Raw genomic sequence first — 13,489 nt, forward strand, 5'->3', positions numbered from 1 at the left:
CTGCGCGAAGGCGGCACAACCGCCGCCGGCAGCCCAAGCGCTGCACAGCCACGCTAAATAACCCAAAGTGCAGCGAAACCCTCTCCCATGTCCATCGTTTCCTGCATTTCCTTGACTGCCGCTCATGGCTTCTGGAAGCGGCAAATCTTTGCTTCCCTTCGGTTTAACCGCCCCAAAGCTCTGACATGTTTCCGATGCAGAAAAGCACATTTCCGGGTAATTTTAGGGCCAAATGCTTCTTTCATCTCAACAAGTGCAATAGGAGAAGCCCCACTCTGTATGTTTTACGGCAGCTGAAGGATGTATTTATATGATATCCTTTATTATCTGCTTGTAACTCCGGGGGCCAAGGGGCGGCACGAGCCCGGGTTTGAAGAAAAACATGAAGTCTGGCTGGGTGGGGTGGAGGGAGAAGTTGAAAATGGGGAGTTGGGGGGCACAGGAAGGCAGCCAGTCTGCCTGTCCTGGTGTCTGCTCTTAAATGTAGCCCAAAACCCAAGAGTTTTGCCCCTGCTCAGCCTCCTGGGATGGAGCAACTCTGACCCCTGGTCGCACTGTCAGCCCCTGCTCCTGCCTGTCTGCTCCAGCATCCCGTGGGAGACTGGGACAGGGCCGGTGACGCTCACAGCGGGGCAATGACATGTCCCCCGCCTGCTACCAAAGGACGCCAGTCAGAGCACCCCCTCCTTCCCTCAGGAATCAGGATTGCTTTAGGAAGCCCACAGCCTTGCCCCCCTTCTGCTCTGCACCCCGATCTTCCCCTGTCTAGGCCTTTCTGCAACGACCACTGCAGGGAGCCACTCAACAGCCCAGCACCCCCAAATCCCAGCTGGAAAGATGAGGCTCCACAGCCCATTTTGTGCCCCGGTCCCCAGGGATGTGCGGCCACACACGTGCCCTGCCATCACCTACCACCACAGTCAAAGAACAGCAGACCCTGCAGGAGCCAAAAAGGAGTGAGGTTTCACATCAGATCTCCCCCTCAAAAAGGGAGATGGGGCGGAAGGAGAGGCGTAATGAACCACAAGCTCCACTGTGGATTTTATTAAGCAAGAAGGAATTTCAACAGCAAACCCACACGTATGAAGAGCCCCCGGCCTCGTGGCTCTCTGCCCTCGCATGGACAGCTCTGCACTCCAGCCACTGGGGGTCTGGAGCCCTGTTTAATTAACCCAGACAGCAATCAGCTCCCAGATGCAGCACAAACAGCCGCCGTTTCTGCACTCCCAGGATTCAGCCCCTTATTCCTGATTGCGTCATTTTGTTGCCCAAGGAGGGAACGATTCCTATTGAAAACCCAGCACAATCACGTGGATTTCAGCATTTTTGATAGGGAGGGACTACAGGGAGACACGGCAGACTGGGATCAGCTCTCGAACAGCCAACCCAGCAGGGATAATATCCAAAGGTTATTTCCCTGCCTGCTCCTGTGGGCATGCAATCACACACCGCCTGGTCTCCAAGGCGTGAGGCACATCCTACATGACCCATCAAGAGACCAGTCAGGCACCAGTACAAGATAGGATTCCACTGTTGCACACACCAAAGCTGCCCCTGGGCTGCTCTGTAAACTGGTTTAGCTCCAGTCCAGGGCAGCCCCAAGACTTTAAGCCTCGTTCTTCCTTGGGAGGGTGGGAGGATGGATTTACCTATACAGCCCTAGAGCTGTGGAAGGCCAAGTTTGCTCTGGTACATTGTAAACCAGCTCTGCCCCCTCGTCATCCCAGCATTTTGGAGCATCAGTACTGGAGCCAGCAGCCAGACGCAGCTGGCAAAGGCAGAGCGGGACTTGCCATCCCTCCACTGAATCACAAACAGCAAAAAAGGCCAAGTTTTGTCACGGCACAGGGAGGTGCTACTTGGCCTCTACCAACAGGAGGGTGCCAGCTCTTGGCAGGAGAAAACTCAGCCCCCGGGTCCATGGTGGCTGGTAGCAGAGCCACACTGTGCTCCAGGGCAGGAGGAGATGGAGCGTGGCAGGGGACGGCTGCTGTCTGCCAACGGGGATCCCCTGTCCCCTCCCCGTACTTGAGCTCTCACACTTGAACGGCCGGGGGAGGGAAGATGCCGATCTCCTCCCGCAGGGACTCCACTGGCTGCTCCCAGCGCTGCTCGTAGTAGACGTTCAGGACACAGCTGGCATTGCGCCCGCTCCGAATCGCCCAGGGAAGCAGCTCGGTGGCCAGGACCTGCAGCTTTCTGGAACAAAAGACACAGACAGTTTTGACTTCCCTGTTTTGTTTTCGCTTTCCTTCTCCAAGTCTCCGGCAGATGCCAACCCCAGGCATCCCATGTACCACAAGTCCCTCCACCCCTCTAGCATCCCTTCTGCTTATCTCACAGGGGAAACTGAGGCACAGAAGAGGACGGTGTGCCGGGAAGGTTACAGTCACCAGCAAACCCAAGACCAGACTTCAGGTTCTGCAATCCCCAAACTGTGCTGGGCCACCAAAACAGATGTGCTGGGGTGAGGAACGGCCGTCAGCACGGTGAGGGTCCTGCTGGCCCTCAGCACGTGCCCAGTCAAGGGCAGCCAGGCCTGGGCATCGCTCCTCCGGCCTGGCACAGGAGATTCAGTGCTGGAAGCAGATGAAGCAACAGGTTCTGCTTCAGTGACCAGGCAAAGCCGTGCCCCCCGCTGTCACCGCTTCCCTGGCCCACGGGGGCAGAGCAGACGGTTCACGTGAGGGATCCCTGACTGACTCCCCCCTGCAAACTGCAGCGTCCCCTCTTTGTCCCCAGAGGACACTGGAAAGCATCACCCAGGCTGGCGCATCCCCAGGGCAGAGACTCCATCCTCATCGGCCGGCGCGGGTGCCTACCGTGCGCTGAGACGGACGGGGCCGAACGCTGCTCCCAGGACACACATGGGCAGCCCTGTCTGGATGGCTTCGAACCACTTCACCACAACCTCGCCTGGGAGGGAGCAGGGAGGCCGTAAGCGGGCAGGGCGCCCGGGTCGAGGGCTAGCCAGGGCCACACAGCCCTGCAGCACAGGCTGCACGATCTGCCCCTTCCCGAGGACTGCTATGCACCCGTCCCCTCTGCCTCCGCGGCGGGACTTGCAAAAGCTTCCCAAGCCTGGCTGTGGCCTCATCCTGTGCCAGGATGAGCCTTGTCGTGCACCACCCACCTGAAAGGGATGGCCCAGGGCCCCCGGGGGAGCAGCACCCCACAGTTGATGCCCTGCAAGCTTGGGAGACACCTCCTGGGCAGGCTGGGTCCCTGCAGATCTTTAGCAACACAACTGCTGAAGCCTGATCCCCTGTGCAGCTGTCCCCGTCTCTCGGCACGGGACAGACCTTTTACAAATGCCGCCAGGTCTCAGCCAAAGCCTGCACAGGAGACCTGACATGCTGGTTCCCGCAGGCTCACCACCGGCAAGGCTCGACTTGCCACTTGCTATTGAGTCAGATGCAAAACGAGGGCAAAGGACACAGGGACGCGCAGATAAGGAGCAACCAGGAACCCCTCACTTTGCCTTTGCTCGGAGCTTGCGAAACACCCCTCCCTCGGTGTCACCCTCCCTGCCAGGCAGCAAACACCCAACCGCCCGCCCAGCAGCTGCCTGCACCCAGGGCTCGGGCAGAGCATCTCCGAGCAGGGGAAAGGTGACATCCCGCAGGCTCTCGGTCACCACAGAGCCAGCGATGCAGGACGGTGACAATGCAAACCTCCCCGCACACCTCCCTGGGCTGAGGATTGGGGAGCCCAGCCGGCTCTGTTCCTGGGAGAGGTGGCTGAGCACCATCAGTGGGGTTTGGCAGCGCAGCCCTCTGAGCCCGCTGCTGCTCACCTAGCATGTTGGTTGGCATGCCCAGGAGGGTGTGCATCAGGTCGTGGACTTCTCGGTACCGCTGGATCACGTACGCCAGCTCTTCATCATCAACAAACTTGGGCGGCATCCGGGTGTCCGGAGAAACCTTCTGCAAATCCAAAGAGGTCCAATTCAGCCCCTTCCAGACCTGAAGTTTCTGGTCTCATTCTTTAATGAACAGAAATACGTGGCTCTGTCCATCAGCACATCTCCCAGCCCCAAATGATGGGGGTCAGTATCATTTACATAGACGAAAACCAAGGATTGTACAGCACTGGTGACAAATCCGGCATCGTCCAACACCCAGCATCTCACCCATCCCGACTCCCTCTCATTCCCGGAGGGTTCCCCACAGGCTCCTCCATGGCTCCAATCTCCCTCTAAAGCACATCCGAGCTCCTGGCACAGGGATCAACTACAGCCGTTTGCACCCTGCGAAACCCCACACTCACGTTGTCCTCCAAGAACCGGACGTACTCTCGGCCCAGCGAGCCATCTGGCAGCGCCCGCAGCCTGGCCATGTCCAGGGTGGAGAGACGGATGCGAGGCCGTTCCCTGAAAGAGAAAGACAGGTCAGTGAGTCTCCCAGTGAAACCCACAGTGGGGGGTCCTGGAGAAAAGGACCCCGTGGAAACCCCCATCCCCTGCCTCTGCCCTTCCCAGGCATTTTCTTTGCACGGATCCTGACTGCTCGCTGCAGGGATAGCACCGTCCTTATTTCTGTTGCTGAGGCTGGGACACAAATTCCTTAAAAGATCTACCTGAAGCCTTGGCAATAAAGGAGCTGTCACCTTGTGCCCCTGTAAAAGACTGGTTGGAAAAACACCGATGTCCTCTGCACCCGAAACGCTGCCGTGTGGGCTGCTGGCCAGGCACAGCCCCCAGCAACAGCCGGCCCTGGGGGAGCGGAACTCTTTAGCGTCCTTGCAAAGCTTCAAAGGAACAACCCTAAAGAGGGGAGGGAATTTGTTCTAAATGCAGGTTTCATTTCTCTCCTGCTCAGGCTTTCACCACCAGCCACGTGGCAGCCACACAAGGAAAGGTCTCCTCTCCAGGTTGTTGGCAAACCGGTGCCCCACAGCCCTGGAACTAAACAAAAGCCCTTTTATTTCCATGCACAGGATAAATTCTTCCCATGATAAAAGCCCTGCAGTGGATCCAGGAGCTGCTCAGCTCCTGGAGCGAAGGTGCCAGGGAGATAAGCAGGACTTGCACCAGCTTTACCCTGGCTGCAGATGCAGGGATCTCAGCAGCTCGGGAGATTAAAAAAAAGACTTGTGTGCACAAATCGGACCACTGCAAATCCCTGCAATACCACGGGGCAAGGAGCAGGCGGGGACATCTCTCCCCAGCCCTCGGTGCCTTTGCTGTCCCCTCTCCCTGGGCAGTTTCTCTGGGGCTCAGCCCCATCCTGATGCTCCATGTGCTTTGCTGGGTCAGCGTCCGGAGCCAGGATCAGGCTGCTCTGCACAAACATATGGCAAAAGGCAGCTTTTCCCCAGCCCCTACATGGTACAACCCAAACGATACACAAGTGGCAGGCGTGACACATAACAAGGAGCAGGGAGAAGGCAAGCAAATAAGCAGTAAGATCTTGGTTAATAAGAGACTCATGATGTCCCTCCTGGTCCTCAGCCTTCCTGCTCTCGACAAGTCCCTGCGGACACAGAAGCAAAAGTGATCAAGTCTTAACAAGGAAGACAAGAAATGTGGCCTGATTTCACAGCCTGGGGAGATGCTGTGGGCGCCAGGAAAGAAAATACGGAGGTGTCTAAGGAGGAGGTAGACCAGCGGAGATGAAGTCTCCAACACAAGGAGATGCAGCAGCAGGTGCAGTGCAGAAATCCATGGATGTGGTGGGTTTTCATTGCTGCTCAGCATCCACGTCCATGGATTTCTCCCCTGCGCCTGCTGCTGCATCTCCTTGTGTTGGCACCTGTCAGTTCCAGCAGCGAAGCAGAACAGACAGACAGCAGCGCCTGAAATAGGGCTGGGCCCAGCGACTGCTGTGCTCTTGCCCTTAGACTTGCCACAAGAATCTTGTGATCGTTAAAAGTAAAGTAAAATAAACAACCTGGAGGGTTAGAGCTAACAAAACACTTGTGCTGCTTTCAAGCTGGGGAGCGCAGGGCTCTCCCTTCATGGGGCCCAAGAAACGTGCTTGGCCTTGTGTCTCCCTCCCCACCACGAACCACACGGCGAGGGAGGGGGGGATGCGGAGGGACGCACTGGAGGATGCGGTAACCTTCAGGGTGGTGTTTCATCTTGTCTCTCAGGTTGGGCAGGGCAAGGCAGCCCGTGGTCTCCCCGAGGACTGCCACCATGTCTGGAAGAGAAACCAGAGAATGACCCAAGAGCGGTTTTCACAACACCCAGCCGTCCTCAGTTGGCCGGTGAGGAAATGGGGCAACGAACCCACTGGCCAGGAGCAGGCAGGAAGCCTGTGGCAAAGCAGGGACCCCATGAACCATGGATCTTCAGCCTCGGGGCTGCTCTGCCCTGGTGTCACCCGCAGGGAGGGATGCAGGAGCAGGCATGAGGCCTGGGGGACCAAGGAGGAATGAGATGGGGCTGGGTGGCATCACAGGGGGTCAGGAGGAGATCACTGGGGGGTGTTTGGGGTTCCTCACCCCCTCTCTTCCACAGCCTCCTGCCTGGGCCAGGTCTCAGCCCTGCACTTGCCCCATTACTAAATGTCTCACCCAACAGAAGGAGAAATAAAGTCCCCCGAGAAACTCCCCAGAGACACGGGGCAGGATTTGCTGGACCTTAATGAGAACCCTGGGTGGAACGAGCTCCTCTCGCTCGGCTTACCGTGTCTGTAGGGGTCATAGAGAGCCATAAACGCCGAGCCGGCAGCCAGCAGCGCTTTCTGCAGCGGGCTGGTGGGGATGTGCCCGGGGTACAGCTGGTAGCACCCTTCCTCCTCCTCCTCCTCCTCCTCCTCCTCCCTGCTGCGTCCATCCCGGGCCTGCGGCTCGGCGTGGCTCAGACAGGCTCTGCCTGCGGGGAGCAGGGAGTGAGGATCCGGCCCGGCGGGTCCCCGGCGCCCGCGGGAACGGAACGGGAACGGGGCGGGCACCGCCCGGACGCCCTTGGGGCTGCCCGCAGAGGACGGGGGCGCTGGGGGCCAGGGCAGGGGACGGGGCGGGAAGGCACTTGCCTGGGGAGCCGGGACCCGCCCGCAGCAGCGGGACTCCCGCCCGCGCCGCCGCCGCCGCCCGCCGCAGCAGCAGCATCCCGCCGCCGCCGCCTGCCCCGGAAGCGCCCGGAGGGGCGGAGCGGAGCGGGCAGCGGGCATGGCGGCGGCGGCGGTGCCGGGCGGGCTCTTCGCCGTGTACAAGCCGGCGGGGGTGGCGTGGGGCTGCGTCCGTGAGGCGGTGGAGACGCGGCTTCTGCGCGGTGAGCGCGGCGGGGGCCGGCGGCGGGACCCCCCCCGCCGCCCGGGGGCTGCCGGCCGCCCCTCCCTGACCGGTCCCCCCTTGTCTTGCAGAGCTGAACGCGGCGCCGGGGCGCGCCCCGCGGCAGCACGTCCGCTTCCTGCCGGCCCCGGCCGGGGCCGACGGCGGGGCGGCGGGGCTGGTGGCCGCGAGGGTGCCGGTGCTGGCCGACCACCCCCTCGGTAAGGGCCGCCGCGGGGCCTCGGCCGGGGGGGGGGGCGGGGGGAGCCCGGGGCGGGCGGCGCGGACCGCCCCCGACGCTGTCTCCGTTGCAGTCCGAGGCCCGCGGTTCAGGCGGCTGAAGATCGGAGCGGGTCACCGGCTGGACGTGAAGGCCTCGGGAGTCTTCGGTGAGTCTCGTCCCAGAGCGGCACCGCATCCCGCCGGCTGCGAGGCGATGGGTTCCGTGTGGGGAAGAAGCGGTGGACGCTCTGCCGTTACACAGCAGCAGCCCCCGGGTCTGACAACCAGCTGGGAGTATAAATGTAAAACACAGAAGAACCGATCCAACAAGACACCCGCAATGCCGGGAGACGGGAGCGACCCCTTACCCCCGGCACACAGGGCTTTGCTGTGAGGCACCAAGCTCCTGCCCGTGACAGCACCAGTGATCTGCCACGTAACCCCCCGTCTCCGCTCCACCGCTTGAATTGGCTTCCCTGTGGCTGGCATTGCTAAGCATTCGCCCTGAAGTACCCAGGTGGAAAGTTCTGGGGCAATCCAAGAGGCCTAGTTACAGCCTTATAGTTTTAATGACAGGCAATAACTTGGGGGTCTAACTGCACGGCTCAGACATGACTTCTAAGGAGATACGGCCCTGTCCGGGGGGGGGAATAAAAGTACCGTGAGTGTGCAGCGCTGGGTAGATGCACATCAGTAACTTTCCGTGGGGCTGAATAACGGGTTCCCTGTCTTCTGTGTTTCAGTACTCGGCATAGGCCACGGGAACAAGCTACTCACTGATCTCTACAACTGCCACCTGACCAAGGTAGGTGATGGCTCTGAGGGGCCTCAGAATATCTGAGCGCAACCTCACACTTGATTCCTGCCCCTGTGCCCCAGACCAGCCTTGTGGCAGTGATTCTGCTTTTGAGTCTCAAACCCACCGATGCTTTTGAGAGCTTTTCAGGGTCCAGAATTCATCCTTTGCGTGAGCATCCACACGTGGCCGTATGAGCAGAGGACGCTGCTGTCTTTTTGTGCAACTTCATCATAGCCTGCACTTCCTAGCAGCTGCACGGCAGAATATTGCTACTCGATTGCTTGGAGTATTTCTTTGATAAATTGCACTCTTTGCTCTTCTTCAAGGTTTACACTGTCGGTGGGCTGTTTGGTAAAGCCACTGATGACTTCTCAGACACAGGGAAGCTAGTAGAGAAGACAACATTTGGTAAGAAACTCAGTTGATGTGTTTTTTTTAAAAAAAACCAACAGAACACCAAACAAATAGCATTTTAACTGCAAAGCATTTAACCTGATAAATTGCACAAAGATAAAAGGTATGCCTTAAATGCTTTGTAGTTTTTATTTGTACATGCAGCTCACGCGTAGTCCTGACATCGCAGTCCTGTGCTAAATACAACCGCTAAATATATAGAAAGCCAGTATGAGTCCTGATCACAGTAGTTGCTCCTGGATTGGGTGGGACCCAGGTCTCTCCATAAATCATACCTAGAGATGGCGGTTAGAGGCTTTCATTGAATGAAACTCTTCAAACATCCGATAAGAGAAACTGGAGCCAACATCCTGAAATCAATTAAGCAAAATGATTCTTCCCGTTGTAACCCAGCGCTGTGCTGCTCTGTGCATTACCACGGTACTGCCAGGAGCAGCGACTCTGCTAAAGCCACCTCGGCGGTTCTCGTCAGCCCATTTCGATGTGACTGCCTGCCAAAGGGACAGTAATACCCTGATGGCACATTTCAGACTGCTGTCTCTTTCCAGTTTCTGGATGGATAATTGAGACTTTGTTTCTACCTTAATATTTGCAGATCATATCACAAGGGAGAAGCTGGAACGGATTCTCGCTGTCATTCAAGGAACAAATCATAAGGCCCTGCTGATGTACGTATCCAATGGGGAAATGCAGCTGACCTGATCCGACTGCCATTTGCTGGTCTTTAAAACAAATGAGATGATTTTGTTTGCCATTATCAAAGTCTTTAAAGGTTGGAGTGCTAGACAGGAACAGAGAGAAGTTACTCTGAGTGCTCTGTACTCTGGTGAGAGGTTGCAGTTAAGTGTCCTTCTTGTATCCTGAAACCTCCAGCTATTTTAGGACCTATTAGCTACATTAGGACCTACAAAAATATCTTGTAGACGTGACCAAATACCTCCCTCCCAAACTGTGCTACGCTACTGACAGTATATATAGCATTAAAATGTATGCAAAGACTCAACACATAGGCAGTTTTAAGAATTAAAATTGCAGCTCTGCTTTATTGGGGGTGGAGATATTTTGAATCCCATTGAAGAGAAGTACTAAGTGCCTTCTCTGCTCCTTTTTTTCTTTTTCCAGGCATTCTAACATTGATATGAAAACACAAGAGGCATACGAGCTGGCTGTCAAAGGGTTGATTCGCCCCATGGAAAAAAGCCCTCCGATAATCACAGCAATCCGATGCCTCCAGTTCGCTCTTCCAGAATTCCAGCTAGGTAGGACGGGTACAAAAACTACTGGGGAAGTCTGGGTATATCTTATGGCAAATAAGTTGGTAAACTTCAGTTTCTTATTCATGATTTAATGCAAAAGGAGTTGGTGGGAACTTTGTATCAACTTGTAACTGGTAATCCCTGCAGAAAATGTACTGATTTGTAGTTTTCAAAGTCACAAAAGCATCTTGTTAGATGAACTCTTTAGCACAGTGGAAAGATTTTTTGGTAGGGCAAGATCCGGAACCCTGACAGTACTGAAGCTGCTATAGTAAATCAAGCCAGCTGTGCACCTAACTCCCAGGATTTTCCCTGCGATTTCCAGATCTAAGACTGAGGCAAGCAAATTTGCATAGTGAATACCTATCAGGCAAAGTTCTTCCTGATCCCAGTGTTTCAGCGTAATGCAGTTCAGTGTGGTTGGGTTGCTTTTTTAAAAAGCATGGTTTTCTTTCCTGCAACCAGTCTCCTACTCCTCACAAATTATTTGTCTTACTGAAAAGGTACCTTTTCTTATCCCCTTTGAAATACCTAAATTTCTATGTAACTCTCCTGTATCTATGGGTTTGTTTTCTAAAACATTCACTTTGGGAGGTGCTACGACAACCTGCAGTATTCCAGAAAATCATAATCCACCCATGCTGTACCTGAAATAGTCTTTTCTACCAAACCGGTTCTTTCAGCATAGCTGTGAGCGACACCTGGATTTACAGACAAGGTCTGAGTTTGTGTCAACGCTTTGCTGCTTCTGACAGAATCTCTCTGTCCTTCTAGAAATCCATTGCTTGCATGAGACTCAGCAGTACCTCCGAAAAGTAGTTCATGAGATTGGTCTGGAGCTGAAATCATCTGCCGTGTGCACACAAGTGCGAAGAATACGCGATGGTGTTTTCACAGTGGATGATGCTCTCCTGAGAACCCAGTGGAACCTGCAGAGTATACAGAAGGCAATTTGGGACTGTCAGCTTAAAGTGAAAACAGAGTTAGAGAAAACACTAGGCCATCACAATAAAAGCTGTCTTCCTAAGATGGATGCTGCGATGGCCCACGCTGCAGACAGCTGACTGTGCGGTACGGAGGGAACATCCGCAAGCATCTCTGCAGCACAATAACGCAGCTACATGCTGACAGCATGATGGACAGCAGAAGGAAAGAGGTTAATTGCAGTTCACTTCCACCCTTTCCTTGAGATGACTTTAATCAGAGAGGCATTTTTTTCAGTGACAGGCTGTATAATTTTTTTTTTAAGCATCACAAACAGTTCATTAACGGGAGTTAGCTGTGCCAAAATTCCTGTTGACTTTGGGAACATTAGGTTGCTAAGGGATATAAAAACCCATCCCCAAATTGTTTAGCAGCAGGAAATACAGTGTCTTACAGAGCTGTATTCCTTTGATTGCAGGGATTTGTTTGTTCCTTGCGACTGGCAGCATAACTTATCTACTATACGGATTTTATTTTCCCGCTGTTGTCTAGCGTATTTTCTTTCCATTAGCCCTGCTTTCAGACACAGAAGAGCTCAAAATCAGACTAAAAGAGGGATGTGGAGGAGAAAACACAGCTTACACAAAACAATGTAAGGAAATGGTTATATCCAGAGTAGAGGTGTGTGATGAGGAAAGAGGCTTGTAATAGGGACTGATGCATAAGATACATAAGAAATAAAACTGAAAGTGACCTAAAGGGGGAGAGGCTGTTTCTTGGCTCAGTACTCATCTGAGTACACTGACTCATTAAAAAAAAAGAGCATGCTGCTTTTTTTTTCCTGAGGAACCAAGGGTGTTCAGGGGTCTGTGGTATCCTGCTCTGCAGCAGCTCCATGCAGACAGCATGTACTGCCCTTCGGTGAAACTCTGTAAGCTCTGTAATACCATTTGTTATCTGTTAGCTCATGATAGCTGGGTCTGACTTGGCAGAAATACACTTTCTAAATTTAAATTAAAAATCTGAAGTTACACTTACCATTATTACACTCAGTATTTTTCCAGCTATACACATTGTTAGAGAGTTTGGAGATTTACTTCTAGAAATCAGTAGAAGAGATTTGTTCTATTCCTCTTCTGGATTTGGACAAAGGCCAGCATATTTTATCCTCCAGATAGCAATTAAGGTACAAGAAGTAACTCTGGGAGGAGCAGTAAGAGGAGCTGTGATGAAGTCCCTAAGTGCCTGAGTCCAGTCCTGTCCTGAAGCATCCCAGGAGTCATTAACTTAGACCCTGGACTCTTTCCGTTGTTCTGGGTTTCCCTGCTCTGCACAGAACAGCAGCAGAGCGGAGCTGCCACCATGTGTCACGTTCCTGTGCCAGCTGCAGAGCTGGAGGGACTCCCCAAGGGCAGTTTGCTCTTACCTCAGCTGGTTGGTTCTGTGTTCATCCTCCGTGGACAAGGGACTGCGGTCAGGGCACCTTCCTCGGACAACTGTCTTGTGTTAACTCAAGTGTAAACCCATCACCGTGGAAGCATGAGTTCTGGAGCCGGGCAGAACACTTGCACGGCTACAGCTGCAAATTTTAATACTAGTGCTCCTACAAGGAGAAGAAAACATGGAGCTCTCAGTCCTTAACCTTCAGAAACTTTGGTAATGGAGTATACTGCATCGCATGTGGCACCCAACGCAAACTGAAGGAATTTCTGCACATACATCCCATTGCAAAAAACATTTCCAGTTGCTTGTGCCATTGCCAGACTAGCCTTTTGGTTGGGACACTCCGGGCTAAACCAGTCCTTGCACACAGAAAATACCAGCCAAAACAGCAACGTGGGTTTTGAGAACAAAGTTAGCGTTTCCCAGTTCTAGCCTTCTTGTGACTTTTTTCCTCCCCTTAAAACACTCCAAAACACAGGAGTTTCCCACACTTGGCAAGAGAGGGGTTATGGGGGGGAGGATATACCTGTGACCATACCCATGCAAGTCCATTCTTATATGGCCGCAGTAAACACCCTCCAGAGAAGCACAGCTGCAGATTAGCAGAGACTTGCTCAAATGAATCACAGAATACAGATTTGTTGTCTGTCCCCCTGCTTTAGACCCCTCCCCAGGGCTTTTGTGCCAAAACAAGATACTTATTGGTGATGTTTCTGCACCAGGTCCATAACAGAGAGCACAAACCCAATTCTCTATTCTCAGCAGCAGCCTTCATGACCGTTCTCTGGTTTCCAAGCCCTATGAAGACAGATTTGTTTGATTCAAATTTGGAAATAACGAGCAGACTGCAGCACGGGCCTGACTGGAGACCAGGGGGAACTTACTGACGGGAAGGTCTTAGAAGTAGAAATGGGCAGAAGGACATCAAGCTCGAGTGAAAAAGGGACAATGGATCTGCAGTCAGCAGAGCATTTCATCACTTAGAACTGCACGAAGCAGCCAAATTTAGTCTGTACAGTCACCCTCAATCCTAACACCTGACATTGAAACATTCATACTCTCAACATAATTTGTGTTTAGGACACCGCTCACTTTCACAGTGACTCTGCATTTAGAAGAGAGTAAAGGTAGTTCTGCACCTACTCATTACTTGGTAGCACTGCCACACTGCCTCCATTAGGAGCCCTCACATTTCAATAATAGATGTTATAGT

General features: G+C 53.9%; 2 protein-coding genes across 3 annotated transcripts; one reads left to right on the forward strand and one right to left on the reverse strand.

Moving 5' to 3' along the window:
* Nucleotides 1-1,000: 1,000 nt before the first annotated feature.
* COQ4 (coenzyme Q4) lies at nucleotides 1,001-7,457 on the reverse strand. Of its 2 annotated transcripts, XM_075519805.1 has the most exons (7): nucleotides 6,977-7,105; nucleotides 6,632-6,816; nucleotides 6,047-6,143; nucleotides 4,270-4,372; nucleotides 3,797-3,926; nucleotides 2,823-2,916; nucleotides 1,001-2,199 (listed from the first exon to the last, which is right to left on the reverse strand). In XM_075519805.1, the coding sequence occupies exons 1-7, from the start codon at nucleotides 7,054-7,056 to the stop codon at nucleotides 2,037-2,039; spliced, it is 852 nt and encodes a 283-aa protein (XP_075375920.1). In that variant the 5' UTR covers nucleotides 7,057-7,105; the 3' UTR covers nucleotides 1,001-2,036. The 2 variants fall into 2 exon arrangements, with proteins under 2 accessions (XP_075375920.1, XP_075375919.1); XM_075519804.1 differs by having other exon boundaries at nucleotides 6,632-7,457.
* On the forward strand, nucleotides 7,080-11,863 carry TRUB2 (TruB pseudouridine synthase family member 2). Its single transcript, XM_075519806.1, has 8 exons — nucleotides 7,080-7,219; nucleotides 7,311-7,439; nucleotides 7,533-7,607; nucleotides 8,184-8,245; nucleotides 8,566-8,647; nucleotides 9,249-9,321; nucleotides 9,776-9,912; nucleotides 10,684-11,863. The coding sequence occupies exons 1-8, from the start codon at nucleotides 7,117-7,119 to the stop codon at nucleotides 10,971-10,973; spliced, it is 951 nt and encodes a 316-aa protein (XP_075375921.1). The 5' UTR covers nucleotides 7,080-7,116; the 3' UTR covers nucleotides 10,974-11,863.
* Nucleotides 11,864-13,489: the final 1,626 nt, after the last annotated feature.

The sequence above is a fragment of the Mycteria americana genome, chromosome 17 (genome assembly GCF_035582795.1).
Source record: "Mycteria americana isolate JAX WOST 10 ecotype Jacksonville Zoo and Gardens chromosome 17, USCA_MyAme_1.0, whole genome shotgun sequence".
Classification (NCBI taxonomy): domain Eukaryota; kingdom Metazoa; phylum Chordata; class Aves; order Ciconiiformes; family Ciconiidae; genus Mycteria; species Mycteria americana.

What these genes read in the sequence shown, in the direction of transcription:
- TRUB2 (XM_075519806.1), top strand. Translation starts at nt 7,117, where the DNA reads ATGGCGGCGGCGGCGGTGCCGGGCGGGCTCTTCGCCGTGTACAAGCCG. An exon ending in GCTGGCCGACCACCCCCTCG is followed by an intron (nt 7,440 to 7,532) that starts GTAAGGGCCGCC and finishes TCTCCGTTGCAG; the next exon opens with TCCGAGGCCCGCGGTTCAGG. An exon ending in GAAGGCCTCGGGAGTCTTCG is followed by an intron (nt 7,608 to 8,183) that starts GTGAGTCTCGTC and finishes TCTGTGTTTCAG; the next exon opens with TACTCGGCATAGGCCACGGG.
- COQ4 (XM_075519804.1), bottom strand. Translation starts at nt 7,118, where the DNA reads ATGCCCGCTGCCCGCTCCGCTCCGCCCCTCCGGGCGCTTCCGGGGCAG. An exon ending in CTATGACCCCTACAGACACG is followed by an intron (nt 6,144 to 6,631) that starts GTAAGCCGAGCG and finishes TTTCTCTTCCAG; the next exon opens with ACATGGTGGCAGTCCTCGGG. An exon ending in TCCGGTTCTTGGAGGACAAC is followed by an intron (nt 3,927 to 4,269) that starts GTGAGTGTGGGG and finishes TTGGATTTGCAG; the next exon opens with AAGGTTTCTCCGGACACCCG.